This window comes from Acomys russatus, chromosome 3, assembly GCF_903995435.1.
Source record: "Acomys russatus chromosome 3, mAcoRus1.1, whole genome shotgun sequence".
Taxonomy (NCBI): Eukaryota; Metazoa; Chordata; class Mammalia; order Rodentia; family Muridae; genus Acomys; species Acomys russatus.
The window spans coordinates 592,689-613,509 of record NC_067139.1 but is presented as its reverse complement, the minus strand read 5'-3'; the positions used below and the strand labels follow the sequence as shown (position 1 = coordinate 613,509).

Here is a 20,821-nt window from a genome sequence, read left to right as displayed (position 1 = left end):
CTTTCTTTCTTTCTTTCTTTCTTTCTTTCTTTCTTTCTTTCCACCTGTCTTTCATTTTTTGAGATGGGATTTCATGTATCCCAGGATGGCATTGAACTCATTACTAACCAAGTATGACTATAAACTCCTGGCCCTCCTGTTTCAGCCTCCCTAGTCCTGGGATTGCAGGTGTACGCCACTATATCCAGGGCCTTAGGTGAGCACTCTACAAACCAATCTACATTCTGAGCCCCTAACTTGTTACTTCTCATATAATGTCACTGAGCCTAACAAAGTAATTTTTGAACCAAGTTAATAAAAGAAAAAATTATTATTCTTAAGAGATCCGATTATAGAAACATGTAAGCCACTTAAACAATATTATAATTTCCTCTTTTTCTGTACAGTTTGAGTCACTGAAATTAGAGTGAAATAATTAAGTTCCCCAGCCTCCTGCATTTACATAGCTACCTGCTTATTTCAACTTGCTTGTCATTACAAAATCTTTCCTTAATGGAAATATAAAGATGGCTCAGTGGTCAAGAGCACTTTCTGCACTTGTCAAGGACTGGGGTTCATTTCTCAGCATCCATATGATGACTCACAACCACCTGCAACTCTGATTCCTTTTCAGATCTCCAAGGTTACTGCATATATGTGATATACAGACTTACATGCAGGTAAAACATCCATAAACATAATCTTAAAAAAAAAACTTCCCTTCATTGAAGTCTACAGATAACAGATGACAAGAACCAAAGAGTATAGAAAGTTCCCCAAAATAATTCTATTTTTTTCTTTCCTGATCAAAAACTCTATGCAGTAAAAAATCAAAGAATCATTGCAAGGTCATCATCAATGGTACCTAATAGTGAAAAAAAATATTTCAGTTACTGTGTTAGGTATACTCAATAGGATTTCCTAAAAAACAACTCTTATTGATAGACTCACCTCTTTGATCACCTTAATGAGTTCTGGTTTGGAAGGGGCACTGGGAGGGACACACTTGTGCCCACATAGCTTTAAAGCATTCATAAGCAGTTCTGCTGTGTCCAGTTCTTCTTCATTTAACTCATCTTGATGATTATGTATCAACTCTGACAAATATAAAACCAACTTGGCTCCATGCTTAAAAAAAAAAAAAAATAAGGTTTTAGGTTTTTTTTTTTTTCATTTTCTTTTTTTCTCTTTTAATTTATTTATTATCTATATAGCATGTACACCAGAAGAGGGCACCTGATCTCATTATAGGTGGTTGTGAGCCACCATGTGGTTGCTGGGAATTGAACTCAGGACCTTTGGAAGAACAGACAATGCTCTTAACCTCTGAGCCATCTCTCTAACCCCCGTGCCCCCCGCAATGTTTTTTTTTTAACTTTTGAGATAGGGTTTTTCTGTGTAGCCTTGGCTATCCTGGACTCGCTTTGTATACCGGGCTGGCCTTGAACTCACAGTGATCTGCCTGCCTCTGCCTCCAAATTCTGGGATTAAAGGCATGAGCCACCATGCCCAGAGACTCATTTTTTTCTTTTCTTTTTTTCTTTTTCTTTACTTTTTAAAAAAGTTAAATAATTTATTCAGATTACATCTAATTTCTTATCCCCTCACTTGTATCTTCCCATTCCCACTCCCTCCTTCTTTCATCCTATTCCCCTCCTGTAGGTCTGTGACAGAAGGGGACCTTGTCCCCCACTATAGGATCACAGTCTATCAGGTCTCTTCCTGGTAGCCTGCTTACTCTTCCTGAGTGTCACCAGGTCTCCCCATCAAGAGGAAGTGGTCTAATAGGGAGCACCAGAGTTCATGTCAGAGTCAGTCCCTGCCCTCCACACAACTGCGGAGAATGTGCTGTCCATTGGCTAGATCTGGATAGGGGTTCTAGGTTTACTGCATGCATTGTCCTTGATTGGTACGGTAATTTGAGCTGAACTGCCTGGGTCCAGATCCGCCAGCCTTAATGGTCTTCTTGTACGTTTCTAGGACCCTCTGGATCCTTCTATTTCCCCATTCTTCCTCACCTCTCTCACCTACAGTCCCAGGAGGAAGTGCCAGTATCCACTAGTTTTAAAGAATTTTTATTTCTTTCATTTAAATTATTTAATAATAAATTTAATTATATCTGTATTTTATTTAAAATTATTTAATAATAATTTAAACATATTTCTAAAGCTAGACGATTGGTTCTGATTTTAATACAGCTATAAAAGACATGACAGGGTAGATTAAGAAGTTTAATTATATATTTGGTACTTGATATTAGATTTTATTTTTATTAATATTAATGATAGAAATTTTATTAATTTTATTTTATTAATATTAATGATAGAAAAAGTATTTTTAAAAAAGAATCTAGAAAATTCATGATTTTTACAACTGCTTTTAAATAAATTAGAAAATGAAAATGACACCAGTGTAAGAAAGATACTATCAAATGTTAACTATATTGAGTATGAGGGTTACATGGCATTCATCATAATATTCTATTGCTCTGTGTATATTAAAAACTTTTCATAAAAACCTAGTGATAATGTGTTGAGGGAAAAATAGAAAATAAAGTGGGGATAAAGGAAAATATAAAAAGACCATACTAGAAGAGAAACCTGTCTTTTAACATTAAAGAAAAAGTGCATCTCTACCCCCTTTCCTTTGAGTTTCTCTTAGTAGAAGATGATGAGACTTCAGGAACAAAAGACTGTCTCTAGCTTGTCAACACCAATGCCTCTCTAGAAAAAATAGAGGCAAGAAACTAAAGTCAGTAAGAGATCCTCCTCTCAGTTCCAAATGAGTGTCAAGGGGAGAGCCAGTGTGGGCCAGTCTATGAGCCCACCTAAAGCCAAACTTAAGAGTTCCTAAGGTGATGACAGCTGTTCTTTGACGTGCAAACTTAAACCAAATTTTGGTTCCTACTTTTGTTGGGTAGGCCTTCATGCTATGTCTACCACATCTGATTGTCACATGTACATATACATTAGATAATACTTATGCCAACAAACTAAGCACATGCCCTTTACTGTAAAAGCCTTCATTGATACAAACATCACTGAATTTGGCTTTATGGCATTTTAAACCACGGATAGAATTAAATGTCAAAACAATGAGTCTAGAAATGATTACATCCTAGGTAATATTTAAACTAACATGATGAATCATGTTGCTAAGAGCCTCAGACGAACATATGCAACAGTGAACATAGCAAGGCTTATTTCAATGTAGCATTTTAAATTAGTCAGAAGACAGCTGCTACCTGACCAAAAGAGGAAACGCAACAGATGCCGTGAGAGTACAAGCACCGAAGAGTTGGCAAATAAAGAAAAACTGTACACAACTGGGGTTTTTTCCTATGTGTCTTAAAAGTAATGTTCATCTTATAAAATTAAAACTATTTCAGGTTAGTATTCAGTGACATTCTAAATTATTTTAAAAAATAAAAACAATCTCGGGGAGGCTCACACCTCAGCATTTGCAAGCTGAGGCAGAAGGACTGCCACAGGTTTCTGCATAGTGTGGGCTAAGAAGTAAGAACATGCAAAGAAACACCCGATTTTATCAAACACTAACTCATTTGCAATATCTCATTTTACTTTCCTTTAATCAATAGTTTATTGGTGAAAAAAGGTGTTAGGACACATGTGAAAAGATCTAGTCATGAAGACAATAGGATTACCTTAGCACACAAGTTTAAGATCTATCTGGACAACAGTTTCCAGTTCAAAAAACTAAAATGAAATAAACTGACTTAAGAAACTGAATCTATTATAAATATTTATAAAATAACAAGAGGGTATAAAAGTAAAATTTTTAGTGAAGGTTCTCAGAATGAAGGGAGGGGGTAGAAGAAAAAAAGGGTGGGCCAGTCAAGGATGGGGCTCTGTTCCTGGTGAGCCTCACAGAAGAGACTGCAAGGGGCAGTGATAAGAAACTATCTTAAACAAAGGAGAATTAATCACAAAGGAGCTGAATGGACAAAAGCAGCCATGAACTTTCTAACCCCAGGAAGGCCAACAGAACAAAGCGTGTACACAGGTATGAAAAGGTGTGGAGGAATGCCTTGAGTGAATGTAGCAGTTGTCAATAAAGCACAGTTTAGCCACTCAGCTGGGCAGAAGGACAGGAAGTGGAAGGCAGGGCTTCCAGGAGAGGAGGAGGAGCAGGGAGTTTACAATTGAGAGGGGACAGATGGTGGAGAGAAGCATCAGATTGGTAAGTGATTGGGATGTAGTAGGTTATGAAAACATAAGATTAGAGTAGTTTATTTTAGTTTACTGGTAGATTAGTAGCAGTTTAGAATCTGCCCAGCATAGTGCTTGCAGCTTTAAATTACACTTCAGTCTCATTGTATCAGTTACTGGCTTCCTAGGCCGTACAGATATAACAACTACAACAAAAAAGCATGTAGATCATCCTACAGACGACAAGCTGTCCAGTAAAGAACAAAGGGAGAGTGAAGAGCTCTCAACAACAAAAATGGACTCAGCAGGTTGTTTTTATATATTTATACATACATATACATATATATGGAACAATAATAATAAAGAAAAAGGGGCTTTTGAGCAGAGAGTATAGGAGGAGGGAGTAGAGGGAGAAAAGGAAAGGGGGAAAGTAACATAATTAGATTTTAATTAAAATGTATTTTAAAAAGGAAAATTCTTTACAATGTGGCAACACGTGACCATACAAGACCTTTTAAGAACTCAGATATAGAACTTTTAATTTAAGGGCTGAAAAAAGGCCACAGAGAAGTCAAGTCAAGCCTACGAAGCATGCAAGGGAAGACCTCAAGTTAAATTTGTTTGGTAAGAAAACTACACTCCTGACAACATGAAAGCAGTTTAATTTGAATTCTTGTTTTGAAAGGCCTTCTCAAATGCTGAGATACTTACTTGTGGGGATGGGCTAAGACAGTCTCGAAGTATATCCTGATGCGCTGGTTCATGAACTATTTCAAATATTTGCTTCCTTTCTTGTACAGTGTGGGTTGGTGACAAAATATGTGCTAGCAATCTTCCAAGCTGGACTCGGAAGGTTTCTTTACATGACCCCAGGATTTTAGTCCACTGCTGCTTAGAACCACTGGTTTTACTTGAACCCTAAGTCAAAACAAGAGTGAACTAAGATCAGACTAATAAAAAGCCTATATGTTATTAGTAGTTAGCACTAGTGGAATGGTGTAGGGTGGGAGCATGCATGTGGAAGTCAAAGGACAACTTTGTAGGGTTGGTTCTCTTCCACCGTAAAGGTGGAAGGATCAAAATCAGGTTGTCAACATTTGTGTGGTGTTTTTTAACCTGCTGAGCAAGCTGACCGGCTCAGGATTAGACTTCTTAAGCAAGAATATACTAACCTCACACAAACTTAAGGAAAACATGATTCATTCCAGATTTAATATTCAAAGTTAGACACTCATATGCATATCCACACAAATGACAGTTTAAGAGACAGATGTACAATAATATTCAGAAATTTATATATTTTCCCACAAGTACAAGACAAGGGAAGTACCTATGGAGAAGGTAATATTATGAGTCATTTTTCAAAAATCACCAAAGGCTTACAGATTGATAAGTAAAAATTGAGTCCAAACTCAGAGAAAATGGTAGGTATGTCCACTTGATTTTACAATAAAAAGACAAGGAACTCATAATAAAAGCTTGAGTCAGTACTACCACAATGAGTATATTATAAATTTAGAATTACATAAAAGTTGATCATCAATTTTCCCTAATGTATAACCAACTAGGTTGTTTTAACTGTAGTACTACTGGTAGCCTTAGTCTTGATCAAATTGACTGGGTTTAGTACTGGAATTGGTATATTTTACAATTTACCTAGAATTTTAGAAATTGCTTTCCAGTAACTCCTTTTCCTAAGATCTGTTTGAGTGACTGAATTCTAAGTGTATCTACAGTTTATTTAATGATCAGAGATGGAAATTAAAATCTAGTTTAGATTCAGAGATTGACAGTGATGACTCATGATATGCTAGAATTAGATTGACCTTTGGTACTATTGACAAAGTGAAATGCTTGCGTTGTTCCCTATGGTCAAGTAGAAATGAGCCAAAGAAAATCAAATGAGATGATAGTAAGTGAAGCCAGACACCCATCAGCATTCTCTACATCATTTTGAAGGCACATATGTTTATAGCAGGATTTAACTTTACAACAATTCGGAAACTCAAGAATGTAGCTATAAATAAATCTCTTTAAAAACAGGCTAATCATTCACAGCCACAGCAATCATCAAAACCTTACTCTTCCCTGATTCTTCATTTTCTAAGAGATGAGTCACCAAAATATATTATTCTATTATTAAAAGCCCAATCCAGGCATAATGGCACAATACCAATTAGCAGGAGACTGAGACATGAGAAATGTACAGTGAGTCCTTGTTTCAAAACAAAAAACAAACAACAACCCCCCCAAACAAAAAAACTCACCCAAAAAACAAAACAGAAAAACTAATTAAAATTATTTTAACTGTAGTAAAATGCTGAAAAGCACAGAGAAATATGATTTTGAAAACCCAGAGTTCAGACATGTAGACCTCTACTCCTTTTTAGTAAATGCACACTTTCCAAGTTATCAATTTACTTACAATAGACATTTTAAATCCATCCACTAGATATGTGAACATTTCTTTCTGAAATGGATTGTGTACAGAAGGCTGCTCATGATGCACATCTTCTTCAGAAATTTCAGCCTGGGAAGCTGAGGTCTTGGTTTGGGTTGCATTTTCTGGAGTTCTCAAAATTTCAATAATACCTGAATTCAACTCTTTGAATTAAAAAAGAATTTAAAATATTAGTTAACTCACTGATAGGTACCTATTATACGTGGTAATGATGCTGGTAACAACACCCTCTGTGGAAAGAGGTGGGATAAATAACACTGATGTTTGAAGAGCCATAGGGAATTATTTTATTGTTAGCTAAAATTACATATAATACATATATTGTATGTATTGTAATGAAGTTATGCCACTCAGGATCCCCAAGGGCCATAGACTAATCTAACAAAAACCTCAGTACTAGGCATGAAAAACCTCTTTTCAAGTTGTTAGTTAGGGGAGTCTAAGAGACTAATGAAAGAATACAGGTTGTTGCTGTTGCCCCTGGCTGTCTTCTGGAAGTCTGATGGTAAGCCCCTATTGCTGAAGATACCATGCACTTTAGACACAGGATTTGGAAGATTCTAACTGGATCTGACCTGAAAGCCTCCTTCCTGAGGACTAGCTTTCATCACACAGGAAGATGATATTCAAGTTGCCCAGGAAGGAAAGCAATCCAATGGTAATACCTGTGACCAACAATGACCAGCATAGCAAGACAATATTAAACGTATATCTTGGCAGTAATCAACAGCTCTCAAATCAACTTTAAGGGCTACTCAACAGGAAGAAAACCATGCCAGATACTATCTATAAATGTAGCCAACCACCAGTGGGTGGGGATGCCATGGTCTTTGGAAGAGAACCTGCAACTGCCATTTTCCTAAACCAGTATAATTTCTAATTGCATTCTAAATACTTGTCCTTATACTCACAGAAAAGAGTACTCTCACCCCTCAAAGAAGCTTCTTTTTGCTGCAGATGGAGACCATTTCAGAAAGCCAAAAACTAACTATAATGCATAGAACGACTGACCATGGAATACCAACCCCAGGGGATACGCTTACAACACACCCCTACGTCTACAGCTTATAGAGCACTGTGGAGTTTAGGGTAGGAGCTTTGAAGAGCCAGAAGACCAGCGAGGCTTCTGTGAGATTATGTCTTCTAGATGTGACAGGGAAGCTGTACCCAAGAAATCTCAACAATATGGTTGCTTAAACAAGACCAGAACAAGGACAACACCAGTTGCTAAGTCAAAGTAGTTGGGAGAAATTGCACATCTCCACCCCGAGATGAAAAGCTACAACTGTTGAGGGAGGGAGATTAGTCCTCCCCAGAGATGAGCCCTTTACATGGTTATCTAAAACATTCCTGAAAATATATACATACAGTCAACATTAATCAGTGTCAGCTAGTTGTAGTTATGTATTTATTCACACACATAATTAAAGAAAAACAGGGCATGAATTTGAGAAGGAAGAGCAAGGGGGAGACACAGGAAGGGTTGGAGAAAGAAAAGAGAGGAGGTGAAAAGATATAATTCTATTTAATTAAAAATTTTCTCTGGTTGTGAATGGTGGAGCATGCCTTTATTCCCAGCCCTTGGGTGGCAGATTGCTGTGAGTTTGAGGACAGCCAGGGATTATAGAAACACACACTCACACATTCACTCTCTCTCTCTCTCTCTCTCTCTCTCTCTCTCTCTCTCTCTCTCTCACACACACACACACACATAAAATTAAAAATTAAAAAAATTATGTATTACTAACTCAGTTATCATAGTATAAATGTGGTAGATGTATTAAAGTAGATAAAATATGATAGAAAAGTGAAATCATTTAAAAAATATAGATTTTAAAAGTACTTAAATTATGAAACAATAAAGGTTAAATTTTCTAATGAAGATGAAAAGGATTAAAAATTACTAAGATCATAGGATTCTTTAACAAATCAAATGAAAGGCCACATGATAGTATGGGATATGTCTGTGATGGATCTATGATGAATGGCTGCATGAACTAGCCTTTTTAATGCTGTAATGTGATAATTCTGGTTCAGTTTCAGATTTAAGCCTGTAAATCTGTTGTCCCAAATGTAAATTAGAAGAGTTAAAACAGAAACACAATAACAAAATTCCCCTTGGGCTTGCCATATGTTTTTAGGGACATACAATTTTTTTTCTTCTTCTATCTTCCTAGGGTTACCAGAATAATTTTTTAAACAATTAAAAAATTTTATCTTATGTGTATGAATGCTTGGCCTACATGTATGTCTGTACACCATGCATATGCCTGTGTTCTCAGAGGTCATAAGAAGGCATCAGATCCCCTGAGACTGAAGTTCCAGAAGGATGCAGGATCTCTGCATTATTTCTAATAATGGCGTATGAATCTATTACTTTGTCAAAAGAAAAGTTGAAAAAAATACTATTTTGAAATCAATGCCCAACACAGACTAGTACTTAACACATTAAGAAAAGAATATTAGTCTCCAACCTAAAACTTTTAAAACCTATGGTCATTAAGGGGAGAAAACAAATACTGTCTTTAAAAAAGAAAAGCAGATCACCTTCATATGACATATTGCCCTGTGATTCGGTACCGAAGGGAGAGGATGGGGGTCTGGGCTACCTTGGTAAATGATCCTGTTCACAGCCAAGATGGTGAGCCTCTGTAGCCTCTGGGCGAGCTCTGCCTCCGAGGCCTGGCTGGGGTTCTCCTGGCTCATTCTTCTCTGCATCATAGTGTGCAGCTCATCACTGGCCACTGAGCGCATCTTCATCAGGAGAGACTCTGTCTGAGCCAATGGAAATTTGCGAGGCCCTTCAAATACATAAATTATCCAAAGCCACAGTTAATGATGACAAATGAACTTATTTTCACTGAAATTTTTTATTATTGGTCATGAAAAGAAAAATTTATATTACAAAATTTATATTAAGGAAAAGGGAATAAGAGAAATTAGTATTTTTTTCTTTTTCCAAAGAAGTGCAACAGTACTTCTGAATTCAAAGTACAAAACAACAGCATTAAAGCCAGTGACACAGAAAGATGCTCATCATTTGTCAAAGTCCGAGTTTTCTGAAAAATGTAAAGTATCAGGTGGGTACTAGTGGCTTTGATATCTGATAGAATACTTTCACTGTTTCACTTCCTTGTTTTGCAAAATCACCAACAGTTTTAAAGATATTTTAATAAAAAAAAAAAAGTAATTTAGTAATAATGTTACTATGTCTGGGTAACTACTGTTGAATCTTATAGTTTGGAAAAGTAAACATAATGACAAATAAGAAATCAGTCAGAGAGAGTGGAGAGATCACAAAGTAGATACAAGTCCATGATTTGCCAGCACAGTGATTAGGGAGGAGCATCACTTGGAAAGCTTTTCCTGAGAAGCATCTCCCAGACTGAACATAGCAGAGTGCTGTTCCTACGCTTACTACACCTGCTCTGGGAGGTTCTGCACATGTGGTGCATCCAGGAGAGAGCTCTGGGTAGTCTTGAATTAAAGGACTGAAGAAGGGCATCGGAAGTTGACCATAGGAACCAAAATGACGTCTTGGTAGATGAGGAGTAACAGAACCCCTTGCTGGAATTGAACCTTTGTTTTAAATTATGAAAACAAATATCAATTTCTATAAAAGACCTTTTTACAAGGTACTTGCATCTGACTAAATTATGACATGTATTAATGACATATCCTACAAGATATTTAAACTTTTAATAGTTTTTTTAGACTGTCCACTAATAAGTATTTTTAATCAGTTAATAATTTTGGTGGGTAGAGTCGTCTTCAAGGTTAAAAAAGCAAAAAGAAAGTAATTTTTGGAGATATTAAAAATAATATTGTCAGACAGCCTTAATTGTCTCAGAATATTTATCCTCATATTATCCACAGATTTCTTGTATATAATCCAATGGTAACAATAACCCAGGGAAGGAAGGGTAGTAAGACACTTAATGAGACTTCATCCTCTATTTATGAACATGGAAGTGTACTTCAGCACTCATGCTTAAAGCCACATGGAACTGGTACAGTCTCAAGCACTTCTCTTTCTAAGCCTGTTTCCTTGTTTATAAGATACATATCAGAAAATAAGGCAGAGATTATCTCATAGAAAGATATTTATCACTATAGGATACTAGTTATATATTTGATTATATGCTCTTTCATCACTTCGTCCAGTTCTATGGAGGCAGGTAATGTAGGCATTTGTACATGGCTGTTACTCATTATTTGATGGTTGAATGAAGGAATCAAGAACATTTTATGAATTAAGTAAAATAAAGGATATAAAATGCAACATCTATCTCATTCTTCAAAAGAAAAAAATGACATCCATGTTGGCATTGTTTTTATTGGTTAAAAATTCATTCGTGTGCTAATTACACTAATCTATTATCTACCTGTATGAATGACACTTTATGTGGATATATGTAACTTGAAATAATACCCTACTACTCCCTCTGTCTTCATGCATTAAAGGCAATATACAAATTTTTTACTTGAAAAACTGCATATTGTGATGTTATTTATAATGGCAAAAGCTAGAAAAGCAAAACATCAAAGCTAGGAAAGAAGATCACAACACACAGTACAGGGACTACCAAACAGACACTGTGCTCTGTAATGTGAGCTATACTGATTAAAACAGAAGCCACTTCATAAACTCTTGGTAGAACATGATACCATTTGGTCAAAACCATCTGTCCATCACTCTCAGCTCCGGTGTGTGTGTGTGTGTGTGTGTGTGTGTGTGTGTGTGTGTGTGTGTGTGTGTGTGTGTGTGTGTGTAAAGACTGAATCTGGGTTGACAGGAACTCAGGACTGCCAAACAAAACAACACACATGTGAAGCTGAAGGAAGATTAATCTAGAACATAACAGTGTCTACTTCCTCTGGGAGTTTAAGAGTGTAAACTCGAGGTGTGATGCTGCTGGAGAAGTTCAGATTCCATGCCACGGCATATAGGAAACTGCACACTACAATCAGATATGAAAAAGGGCACAGTTTTTACCTGGGACAGAAGACAGGTATATGGGAGAGTAGTTCAAGAAGAGAGAATCTGTCTAGATATTAAACAAGGAAGAATACATAGGGGGCAGTGAGTTTAGGTACATGGATGTTTTTTATAAGTTTGATTTAGCATAATTTAAACAAATTACTAAAAACATATTTAGAAGTATTTTCTATGGGTGAGCTTTTCATCACATGGCTTTAAAATTTTGCAGAGTACTGAACACACACATACACACACAACACACACATACACACACACAATTAGTACAAGAAAAGAAAGGTTTAGACTTAAAAGCCTTGAGAGCAACTCCAAGAAATATACCAAGTACTCTGTTCCTATGTATCCAGGTGTGCGCACAAATAGTTCCTGCAGACACTGAGCAGCACCTGGACTAACATTATATTCTTTCATATACTATGTATATCCACTGTGTGTAGACAAGAGAGACATAGTGTATATGTTTATGCGTACATGAACACGAACCCTAGGCTTATGGTGTTTTATCATCTTCTTAGTATATGTTTCTATAAAAGCAGGAGCAGGTTTTGTAGAAAACGTATCAGATTTATTATTTGATGATGCATACAAATTTATAGCTTTGGTAGCATTTGCATTCTGCCTATCTGCAAGCTACTACTATCTGCCTTGATGGCTGCCACAGCCCCACCTGGATTCTGCACTTTGTTTTCTTCTAGCCCATATCCCCACAGAAGTCAGAGTTCTCACTATACAATGACCATCGATCTGATCATATTATGTCACTCTGAAAACCCTGATGACTTCCATTAGGATAAAACCTAGACACATCTATGTAGCCTCTTCTGGTACAATGGTTTCTACTGAGAGGAAAACTGTCTCAGATTTTATAATTTAATTTTTTTTAAACCAAGAAATATGTTTTAATTCCTTGGTTCCTAGAGACAAGAGGCTCGGTATGTTAGACCAGGCTGGCCTCAAATTCCCAGAGTTTGTTTCTGTTTCCTGGTGGTTTCCCCAGTGCTAGGATTAAAGAGATATGCCTCCATGCACAGCAAGAAAAATATAATGTAAATGGCATCAGAATACAGGAAAGTATAGTCACCTTCAATTTATAGTTATAAAAATGCTATTTTAGTACTCACCAGCAATGCTTCTCCGCTTCTGGGACACTGTATGGTGATGAGGAGAAGGCAGCTGGACTGTGTCTATTGGATTTTCAGAGTCATGATTGGCTGTGCTCCTTATAAATTCCAAAGCAGCCTGGAGAACTCTCAGTTGCATGGCCAAAGCCATATCTTAAACCCAAAAGATATTAGAATGTTTTCAAGCTTTCATCATTGTTTGAATCTTTTAACTAATTTTACTTAATATACCACCTAACATTTAAGATATATACTCTAATATCTAAACTATAATATTCAGTATCTAAACAAAAGGGCCTTAGACATAAGTTAAAATTGTTTCATCAACACAGGCTCTTGGTTTTAGAATTTCTAACCTACATTTAAAAGTAATGTTAAACTAAGTACCCATATGGTCACTATGATTTTTTTGAGGCAGTGTCCCCTGTAGCCCAGGCTGGCCTTGAACTTGCTATGGAGCTGAAGATGACCTTGAGCTCTTGATCATTCTGCCTCTGCCTCTCAGATATGCATCACTATACCTAGCCTCACTATAAAATTTTTAATTGGAAAATAATAAATCATAAATTTATTTCATTTTAAAGTGAGATAGAGGTTAGGACATCCTATTGGGACTCTAGATGAGAGAAGTATGGGAGAATGGGGAAATAGAAGGATCCAGAGGGTCCTAGAAACCTACAAGAACACTATGATTGGCAGATCTGGGCCCAGGCGTTCTGCTCAAACTATGGCACCAACCAAGGACAATACGTGCAGTAAGCATCAAACCCCTCCCCAGATCTAGCCAATGGACAGACATTCTCTACAGTTAAGTGGAAAGTGGAGACTGACTTTCACACGAACTCTGGTGCCCCATATTTGACCATGTCCCCTTGATGAGGAGGCCTGGTGGCACTCAGAGGAAGGATAGCAGGCTACCAAGAAGAGACTGGATACCCTAGGATCATATACAGGGGGAGGAGGTCCCCCTCAGTCACAGTCATAGGGGAGGGGAATAGGGTAAAAGCAGGAGGGAGGAATGGGAGGATACAAGAGATGGGACAACAATTGAGACATAATATGAATGAATTAATAAAAATGGCAAAAAAAACTTATTTCATTTTAAATAATTGTTTCAAAAATAATTTGGTGTAAAGCAAAAGCTTCAACAACCCACATGCTGTCAGGTTTCACAATCACGTTAGTATTCCCCATCAAGGAAAATTAAAGACCATTACTCTTCAACATAAGCCTTTGTTTCTACTTGGTAAGACGACAACAACAACAACAACAACAAAAAATTACTGGTTTCTCTCAGTGATATATTGCCAGCTACTAATTACATCAAGTCATCAATCACTCTGTTTTCAACAATTCAAAGGTTGCGTTTAATACCAATTAATAGCAATACATAATTAAGTTTAAACCTTCAGTAAAAGAGTTACAAGGAATATTCCATAAAAATTCACTCTTACCTTGTGTCCTCCTGTTTTTGCTATTTTGAAGATATCCAAGAAGGACAATAAGGTCTTCAATAACTCTAAAATACTGTGAGCCTGAGGAACTGCAAGCATGAATTGTGACTGCTATGAAAAGTTGCTGTATATCACATGCAAGCAGTCTGTATTCGTTCAAAGGAATGCTAAAGTGAGCCAAAAAAAAAAAAAAAAAAAAACAAGGCACATAAGCATAATAGCCAATAATTTAAGACAAAGAACTAGCTAAATTCTTTGCTACCAACATGTCTTCATTTAATATTTATTCATGCTTACTCTATGGCAAGCAATATATCCTGCACACTAGAAATGGAAATAAACGTTGATGTCTGTGGAAAATACAGTGTTGCAGATAACTAGATAAGTTAAGAGAACATCATAAACAGCAGGTGGAGATTAACACAAGATACTAAGGGATCATCCACACAGGTCCCTAGCCTACATGAGGAGTGAAGGATAGGGTGTAGCAGCAATACTAAGGGATAATGAATTAGAATTAATTAATTAACATCTGCATTTCAGCTGTATAAATTAAAGTTATTTAGGGACTATGAGCTTGAACTTATATTGAAGTTGAATTAAGGATAAGCTTGAATGTATATTAATCATTTATGAGCACACAATGAATATGAATTAGTTACTCTGCCCATATGTTTAACCTTGATGATCTGCTCAGGTGTATGATATCAAGGCCAAATACTTTTCTATATTTAGTTTTTAAAAATAAGTAAGGGTTAGGAAAAAAAATAAGCAAGGGTTAGAAATGTAATTTTCTTAGGGCCAATTGATACAGTGCCATACCAGGACTATCACAATAACTTATTTTTAGGAAAAACTACTTTCAGAACAAACCTATAGGTACTTTTTTCCAGTTTTACTAATTTTATGCACTGCACTGCACTGTAAGTCTAAGTGTGGTTGGAAAACATAGTACTTTTCATATACATGAGCCTACATATAATAAGTGCCCAATGAAAAGTGAATTTAGTATAATGTGTTTATCTTTGCCCCAGGCAATCACTGGGTATAGATATGCTCTGCACTCTGCAAAAATATGTACAGCTTTGGCATACAACAAGATGGTGTATCTAAAGATTTGTATTTTAATATTATGCTAGTAAAAAAAATAGTAAACTATAAATCAGACGTAGAGACACCCAAATACAAAATCTAATTAACAATTTGCTTTTCAAAGCTCTTACTTAAGTGGTGATGACACTTTGCCAGTGTATGTTTGACTATTAGAAATTAAATGTACTAACAGTGCTAACATATTCTCTATTATTATAAGCTGACCACAGCAGCAGCAGCAATACACCAGCAAGTGAGTTCACTGAGATGGTACAGAGTCCTCTGCTGTTCCTAAGCTCCTTACACATCAGCGACCCACTGCCGCTTGATCTAATCTCCTCTTGGTAGGGGTTTAACTACAGAGACTACAGTGGAAGCTGAGACTACAGTCTTCCTGAGAAGTCTAAGAGTAAATTACTGTCTTCCATTCTAAATACCCCAAAACCGGCCACATAAGCTTCCTATTCCTAACCAAACATTATTGAAGGTGATGAAAAACATGCCATCTACAATGAATTTAATTCTGTGGGAAAGAAATTCTTTGAAAGCATTACAAAACAAATCAACTCTTTAAAGTGGTAACCTATTAGCTGTTTCCTGTTCTAATGATCTTATCAGATGTATTCAACAGCTTAAAACTTACTTCTTTTCTAATCCATTCAGGGCTGCTACTGTGTTACATAACACATAGAGCAGACCATTATCCAACAACATGTCTGCTACCTTAGAGCAAGAGTTTAGAGCTTGTAGAAGAAGTACAAGAGCATTATGCAAGAGTGTGTTGTCATAGAGAGAGGTCTCTATTAGTCCCAGAATTGGAATGACAGACCACTTCTGGAAAAGTTCCACATGTTTCACCTCCTCCAGATCAAATCTGTAACAGATAAGACACAGTAAAGAGCACGTTAGGAGCAGGCAGTCACAAACTGGGGGAAAAATGGTTGACAGCACAAGCTCATTTTAAAGTCTCATTTTGAAGCTATCAAAAACCTCTGCTGGGAATAAGGATTCTTAATTAAAAAAATAAAAGACTGTAGTCTCCAATAAGGCAAAACCTACGATCTATGTATAAATACTCAGGTGTAACACACAGACAATCTGATAGCTTCCTTGGACTCATCTGAATGTATCCATTGACGTTCTTGTGTTCAAAGAATGCCTGCTGTGTGGGGCTATATAACAAGTATAAAGGAAAACCGTTAGCTTACAACTAGTTCAGGGGCAGGAAGCTAGTAAAAGTCTTTCACTCCTGACCTAATGCTACCTGCCTAAGTACTTTGGGGATTTTCCTTATCTGACAAATGTGTGTGATGATGTCTGTCCTACTTTCTTTGTAAGAGTGCTGTTGAGAATAAAACAAGATCATGCAAAATTGTTCTAAAAACAAGCAAGCAAAACAAAAAAACTCATGCAAATGAAAACCACTACTTGAATGACCATGGCTGGGATATAAACACAGTGGTAGGCCATTTGCCTGGTGTGCATAAGGTTTTGGCTTGATCTTCAGCAATATTCACATACATAAAATGACTACAGAAAATAATTTAAGTTCCCCAAGATGTGACTTTGTCTACTACACTAAAGAAGCATATATTTTTCTTTATCAACCAGAAAAAAATGTGCCAAACTTTTAGTTTTGGTGAATTTTTAATCTTTGCACGTATTGTTAATCCTTAAGCATTATTCCAAATTCAAATCTGAGTGATGAGCACATCCAGGAATTCAAAGGGAGGGCTCTGAGGTGACTGAGGAAGTCCTGTAGGGGTCACAAATGCATGTCACTGAGACTACAGGGGCCACCTTTCTTTTCAGGTAGCTTTCTCATATTAGTACTACATGACAAATCTCTGTCACTTTCATTTTCTACTGCAGTTACTTGTTTCCAGTTTCTACAAGTGAATAAAATACTAAGGAAAAAGCAGTATTAGATCATCATATGTAAAAGAATAAATCAGCTACCCACGCTTGGAATGCTGGGTAGTAAATGACAAATGGGTGAGCTGGGCTTATGGCCCACTTCTGGGGCTTTCCACAGTCTCCTCATTTCTAAACTTTGAGGTGGGAAAGGTGGAGGTGGCATCGGGAGTAATGGAGGGGCTGCCGGGGTGTCTCCACAGCATGACTTTGGAGCCCTGGATGCCCAATGCCCTGTCATCCATGAGGCAGCCTCCACCTCAGACCAAGGGGGACACAACAATGAAGAGCTACCTGGATACCCTCCCAGAAGTGAACACCACCTATAACAACCTTCTCCCCTTCTGGCTGGTCAGCCAAGAGCCCAAGGACCAGAAGCCTCTGGGCACCTACCCAGACGAACACTTCACAGAGGAGGCCCCACGGCAAAGCATCGCAGCCTTCCAGAACTGCCTGGCACAGATCTCGAGGGACATCAGGGAACGCAACGAGAGCCTGGCACTACCCTATCCCTACTTGGACTCTCTCCTCATCGAGAACAGCGTCTCCATCTAAGCCTCACTTCAAACCATCCCAGGGGAAAGGAAGTTCCAACTAGGGCCCCCCTTCCATCCTCCCAGTCCCTTCCGTCCGCCTCAGTCTTACTTTGAACCTTCTCTGCCCGTGGGACCAAGATGGCCTTGACATTATGTCGGGGACCAGTACAGAAGTGTTCAGGGTGAAAGCCGCTAACTAAAGTCAAATGCACAACAGACCCCTTAGAAAGGGAACCCCCTTTCCTTGCCCTTCTATGGGAATCTTCCCCCGAAACTGGGATGCCCAGCTTGAGATCCTGAGCTCTCCTTCCATATGCTCCTGAAACCCACCGCCTTCCACTTGTGATAACTCTATCGTTCCCCCTTTCTCTGAGATCAGGACCCCTAAATCCAGCTTCCTTTTCTGAAATAGCCCCGAAACTGGATCGAAACGAGCATGTTCCTGGGTCTGCCATGGACTCGCCTTTGTGCCTAGTACTTTTAAACGGAGGGAAAGAACCTGAGCCCAGTGCGCCGGGATGTCTAGGGATAGTTTCTGAGCATAGGGACTGTGGCCTGGGTGTGTGTGGAGGTTTCCTCTCTAGCTCACCTCCTGCCCAGCCTCATCCTATTGCTCGCCTTTGCCTCTGAGCCCAGTGGCTTCAATAAAAGCTAACACTTTTGGCTCAAAAAAAAAAAAAAAAAAAAAAAGAATAAATCAATTCTCCTGGAAAAATGATTTATAGCAGAGCTTTTCTGATGGCCCAAAATAATCACTACATTTTATATTTAAGACAAAAGATCTCTTAGTTATGGTAGAGAGAACTCACTCTTCATCCTGGCCCAAACGCCGACCAAAGAACATTTCAGTGAAGCACTCTAGCAACTCCTGGGTTCCCCGATGAAGATACAGCTGGTTGGCTAGTAATGAAAAGCCACGGTTCTTCAGAAACTTGTCCTTTTGCTCTTTAGATGCTCTATTAATATAGGCATGTAACAGCTAAGGAAAAATTAAGACCATTTAGATGTTAACGATACACAAATAAGATTATATATAAATCTTGTATTTGTAAATTATTACCTATTATTCCTGTACATAGTCATATACAGAGAAAGCTAAAACAAAACAAAACAAAACAAAAAAACCACCATGTCACTGGCATAGAGAAGTTAACTGGCCATTGTGGGATGCTAGTGGTGACTTCTTTCCTGGGGATTCCACACTTCTTTGACGATGTCAAAGCTGAGCTGAGCAAAACACACACACACACACACACACACACACACACACACACACACACACACACACCACAGACATCTTGAGAGATCCTAAGCACAAGCCTGAATTTCTACCACTTTAAAATTTCTTTCTTTTGCCACCTTCTCCCCTTCCTTCCCTTCTTTTTACTAGAAATACTAGAAACTAAATATATACATTCATAGAAAAAATTACATGTATTTATTTATTTTGTGTGGGGGAGGTAGGGGTGTCACAGTGCACATGTGAAAGTCAGAGGACAACATGTGCGAGTTGGCTCACTGTTACTGTGTAGGTCCTGGGGGTCAAGCTCATGGTGTTGGGCTTGGCAGTACATGTCTTTTACACACTAACTCATCTTGCTAGCCCTTATTTTCTAACTTATTATATGTAATACATGTAAAACTCAACTAATTACTTTTCCTTCTAAATTCACTTTCCCACATTTTTCTGAATTTACATCGACCACAGAACCATCCCTCTAGATTCCAATGCTTTTCTATTACTGATCCCCACATGTAAATACCAAAGTTTGACTCCTTCAAAAATCTCTCAAGCCTGTGTCCTCTGGCTTGCATAGCTCCAGTCATAAGCTACACTGGAAGGTTAGCAATTCCCTGCCATAGCTGTTTCTTCTCTGAAGGACTGTGCTTTTCTGCACAACAGCCAACTATTAGATGAACCCCTCTTCACTTTCTCCCAGGGATCATTTCGTTTGCCCATGCTCCCATTCTTCTTTATCAACACTGACACTGCACATTTCATCATAGAATTTCTGACATCATACTTACTGGGGTCAATGACGTTTTTCTAGTACAAATAAATGTACTTACATTATTCTCTTTTATATTCCACATAGCAATGTTATACTGGAACACCAAGAAACTAAACAACGCCTACATCTAGACAAACTAAAGAAGATAAGAGTCTTTAAAAAAGCATCTCAATATTCATTTGTTTTCTAAAGGAAGCCATTCATATTGAACATTCATTTATTCAACAGTGTACTTAATTTGTAAGACTTATGGACAAATGTAGATGCTCACAGTTTATAATCACATTTGAAATTAAAACCTAGTATAAACATAAATTTAAAAAGATAAGAGGGGGACTGGAGAGGTGGCTCAGTGGTTAAGAGCACTGGCCACTCTTCCAGACAACCCAGGTTCAATTCCCAGCACCATATGACAGCTCACAACTATACGTAACTCCAGTTCTAGGGGATCTGACACCCTCGCACAGACAAATATGCAGGCAAAAAACTGGTGAACACAAGATAAAATAAACAAATCATTTAAATCATTTTAAATCAATTTTAAAAAAAGATAAAAGGGGGGCTCTGTGGTTAAGAGCACTGTCTGCTCTTCCAGAGGTCTTGCGTTCAATTTCCAGCAACAACATGGTCGCTCACAATCATCTGTAATGAGATCTGGTGCCCTCTTCTGGTTTGCAGGCCTACATGCAGGCAAAACTTTGTATATATAATAAATAAGTAAATCTTAAAAAAAAAAAAAAAAAAAAAAAGAAAGAAAGAAAGAAAGAAAGCAAAGCCAAAAAGATAAAAGGGTGATTATGTATAGAGATCTATCTACACACACACACACACACACACACAAACACACACACACACACACACACACACACACACACACACACACACACGCGAGTAAAGAGTATGGCCAGAGGGGAGTAATTCTGATATGATGCTCAGGAAAAGCCTCTTTAAAAAGGAGACAACTGAGCTGAGACATAAATGTTCAAGAATTGATACTACACATCAGGAAAGACTTCCAATAAACTATACAATTCTTACAATTTTTGTAAAACAGAGTTACTGTTAAGATATATAAATATATTGG

At 37.6% G+C, this 20,821-nt stretch overlaps 1 protein-coding gene across 1 annotated transcript in view; it reads right to left on the bottom strand.

Moving 5' to 3' along the window:
- The window catches only part of Lyst (lysosomal trafficking regulator), a 153,945-nt gene that overhangs the window by 46,052 nt on the left and 87,072 nt on the right, over positions 1-20,821 (bottom strand). Inside the window, exons 27-34 of the mRNA XM_051167838.1 lie at positions 18,535-18,704; positions 15,919-16,149; positions 14,184-14,350; positions 12,730-12,882; positions 9,219-9,410; positions 6,574-6,752; positions 4,860-5,066; positions 931-1,107 (exon numbers count right to left, since the gene is read on the bottom strand). Coding sequence (XP_051023795.1) covers positions 931-1,107; positions 4,860-5,066; positions 6,574-6,752; positions 9,219-9,410; positions 12,730-12,882; positions 14,184-14,350; positions 15,919-16,149; positions 18,535-18,704 — 1,476 coding nt within the window. The remainder of the gene's footprint in view (positions 1-930; positions 1,108-4,859; positions 5,067-6,573; positions 6,753-9,218; positions 9,411-12,729; positions 12,883-14,183; positions 14,351-15,918; positions 16,150-18,534; positions 18,705-20,821) is intronic.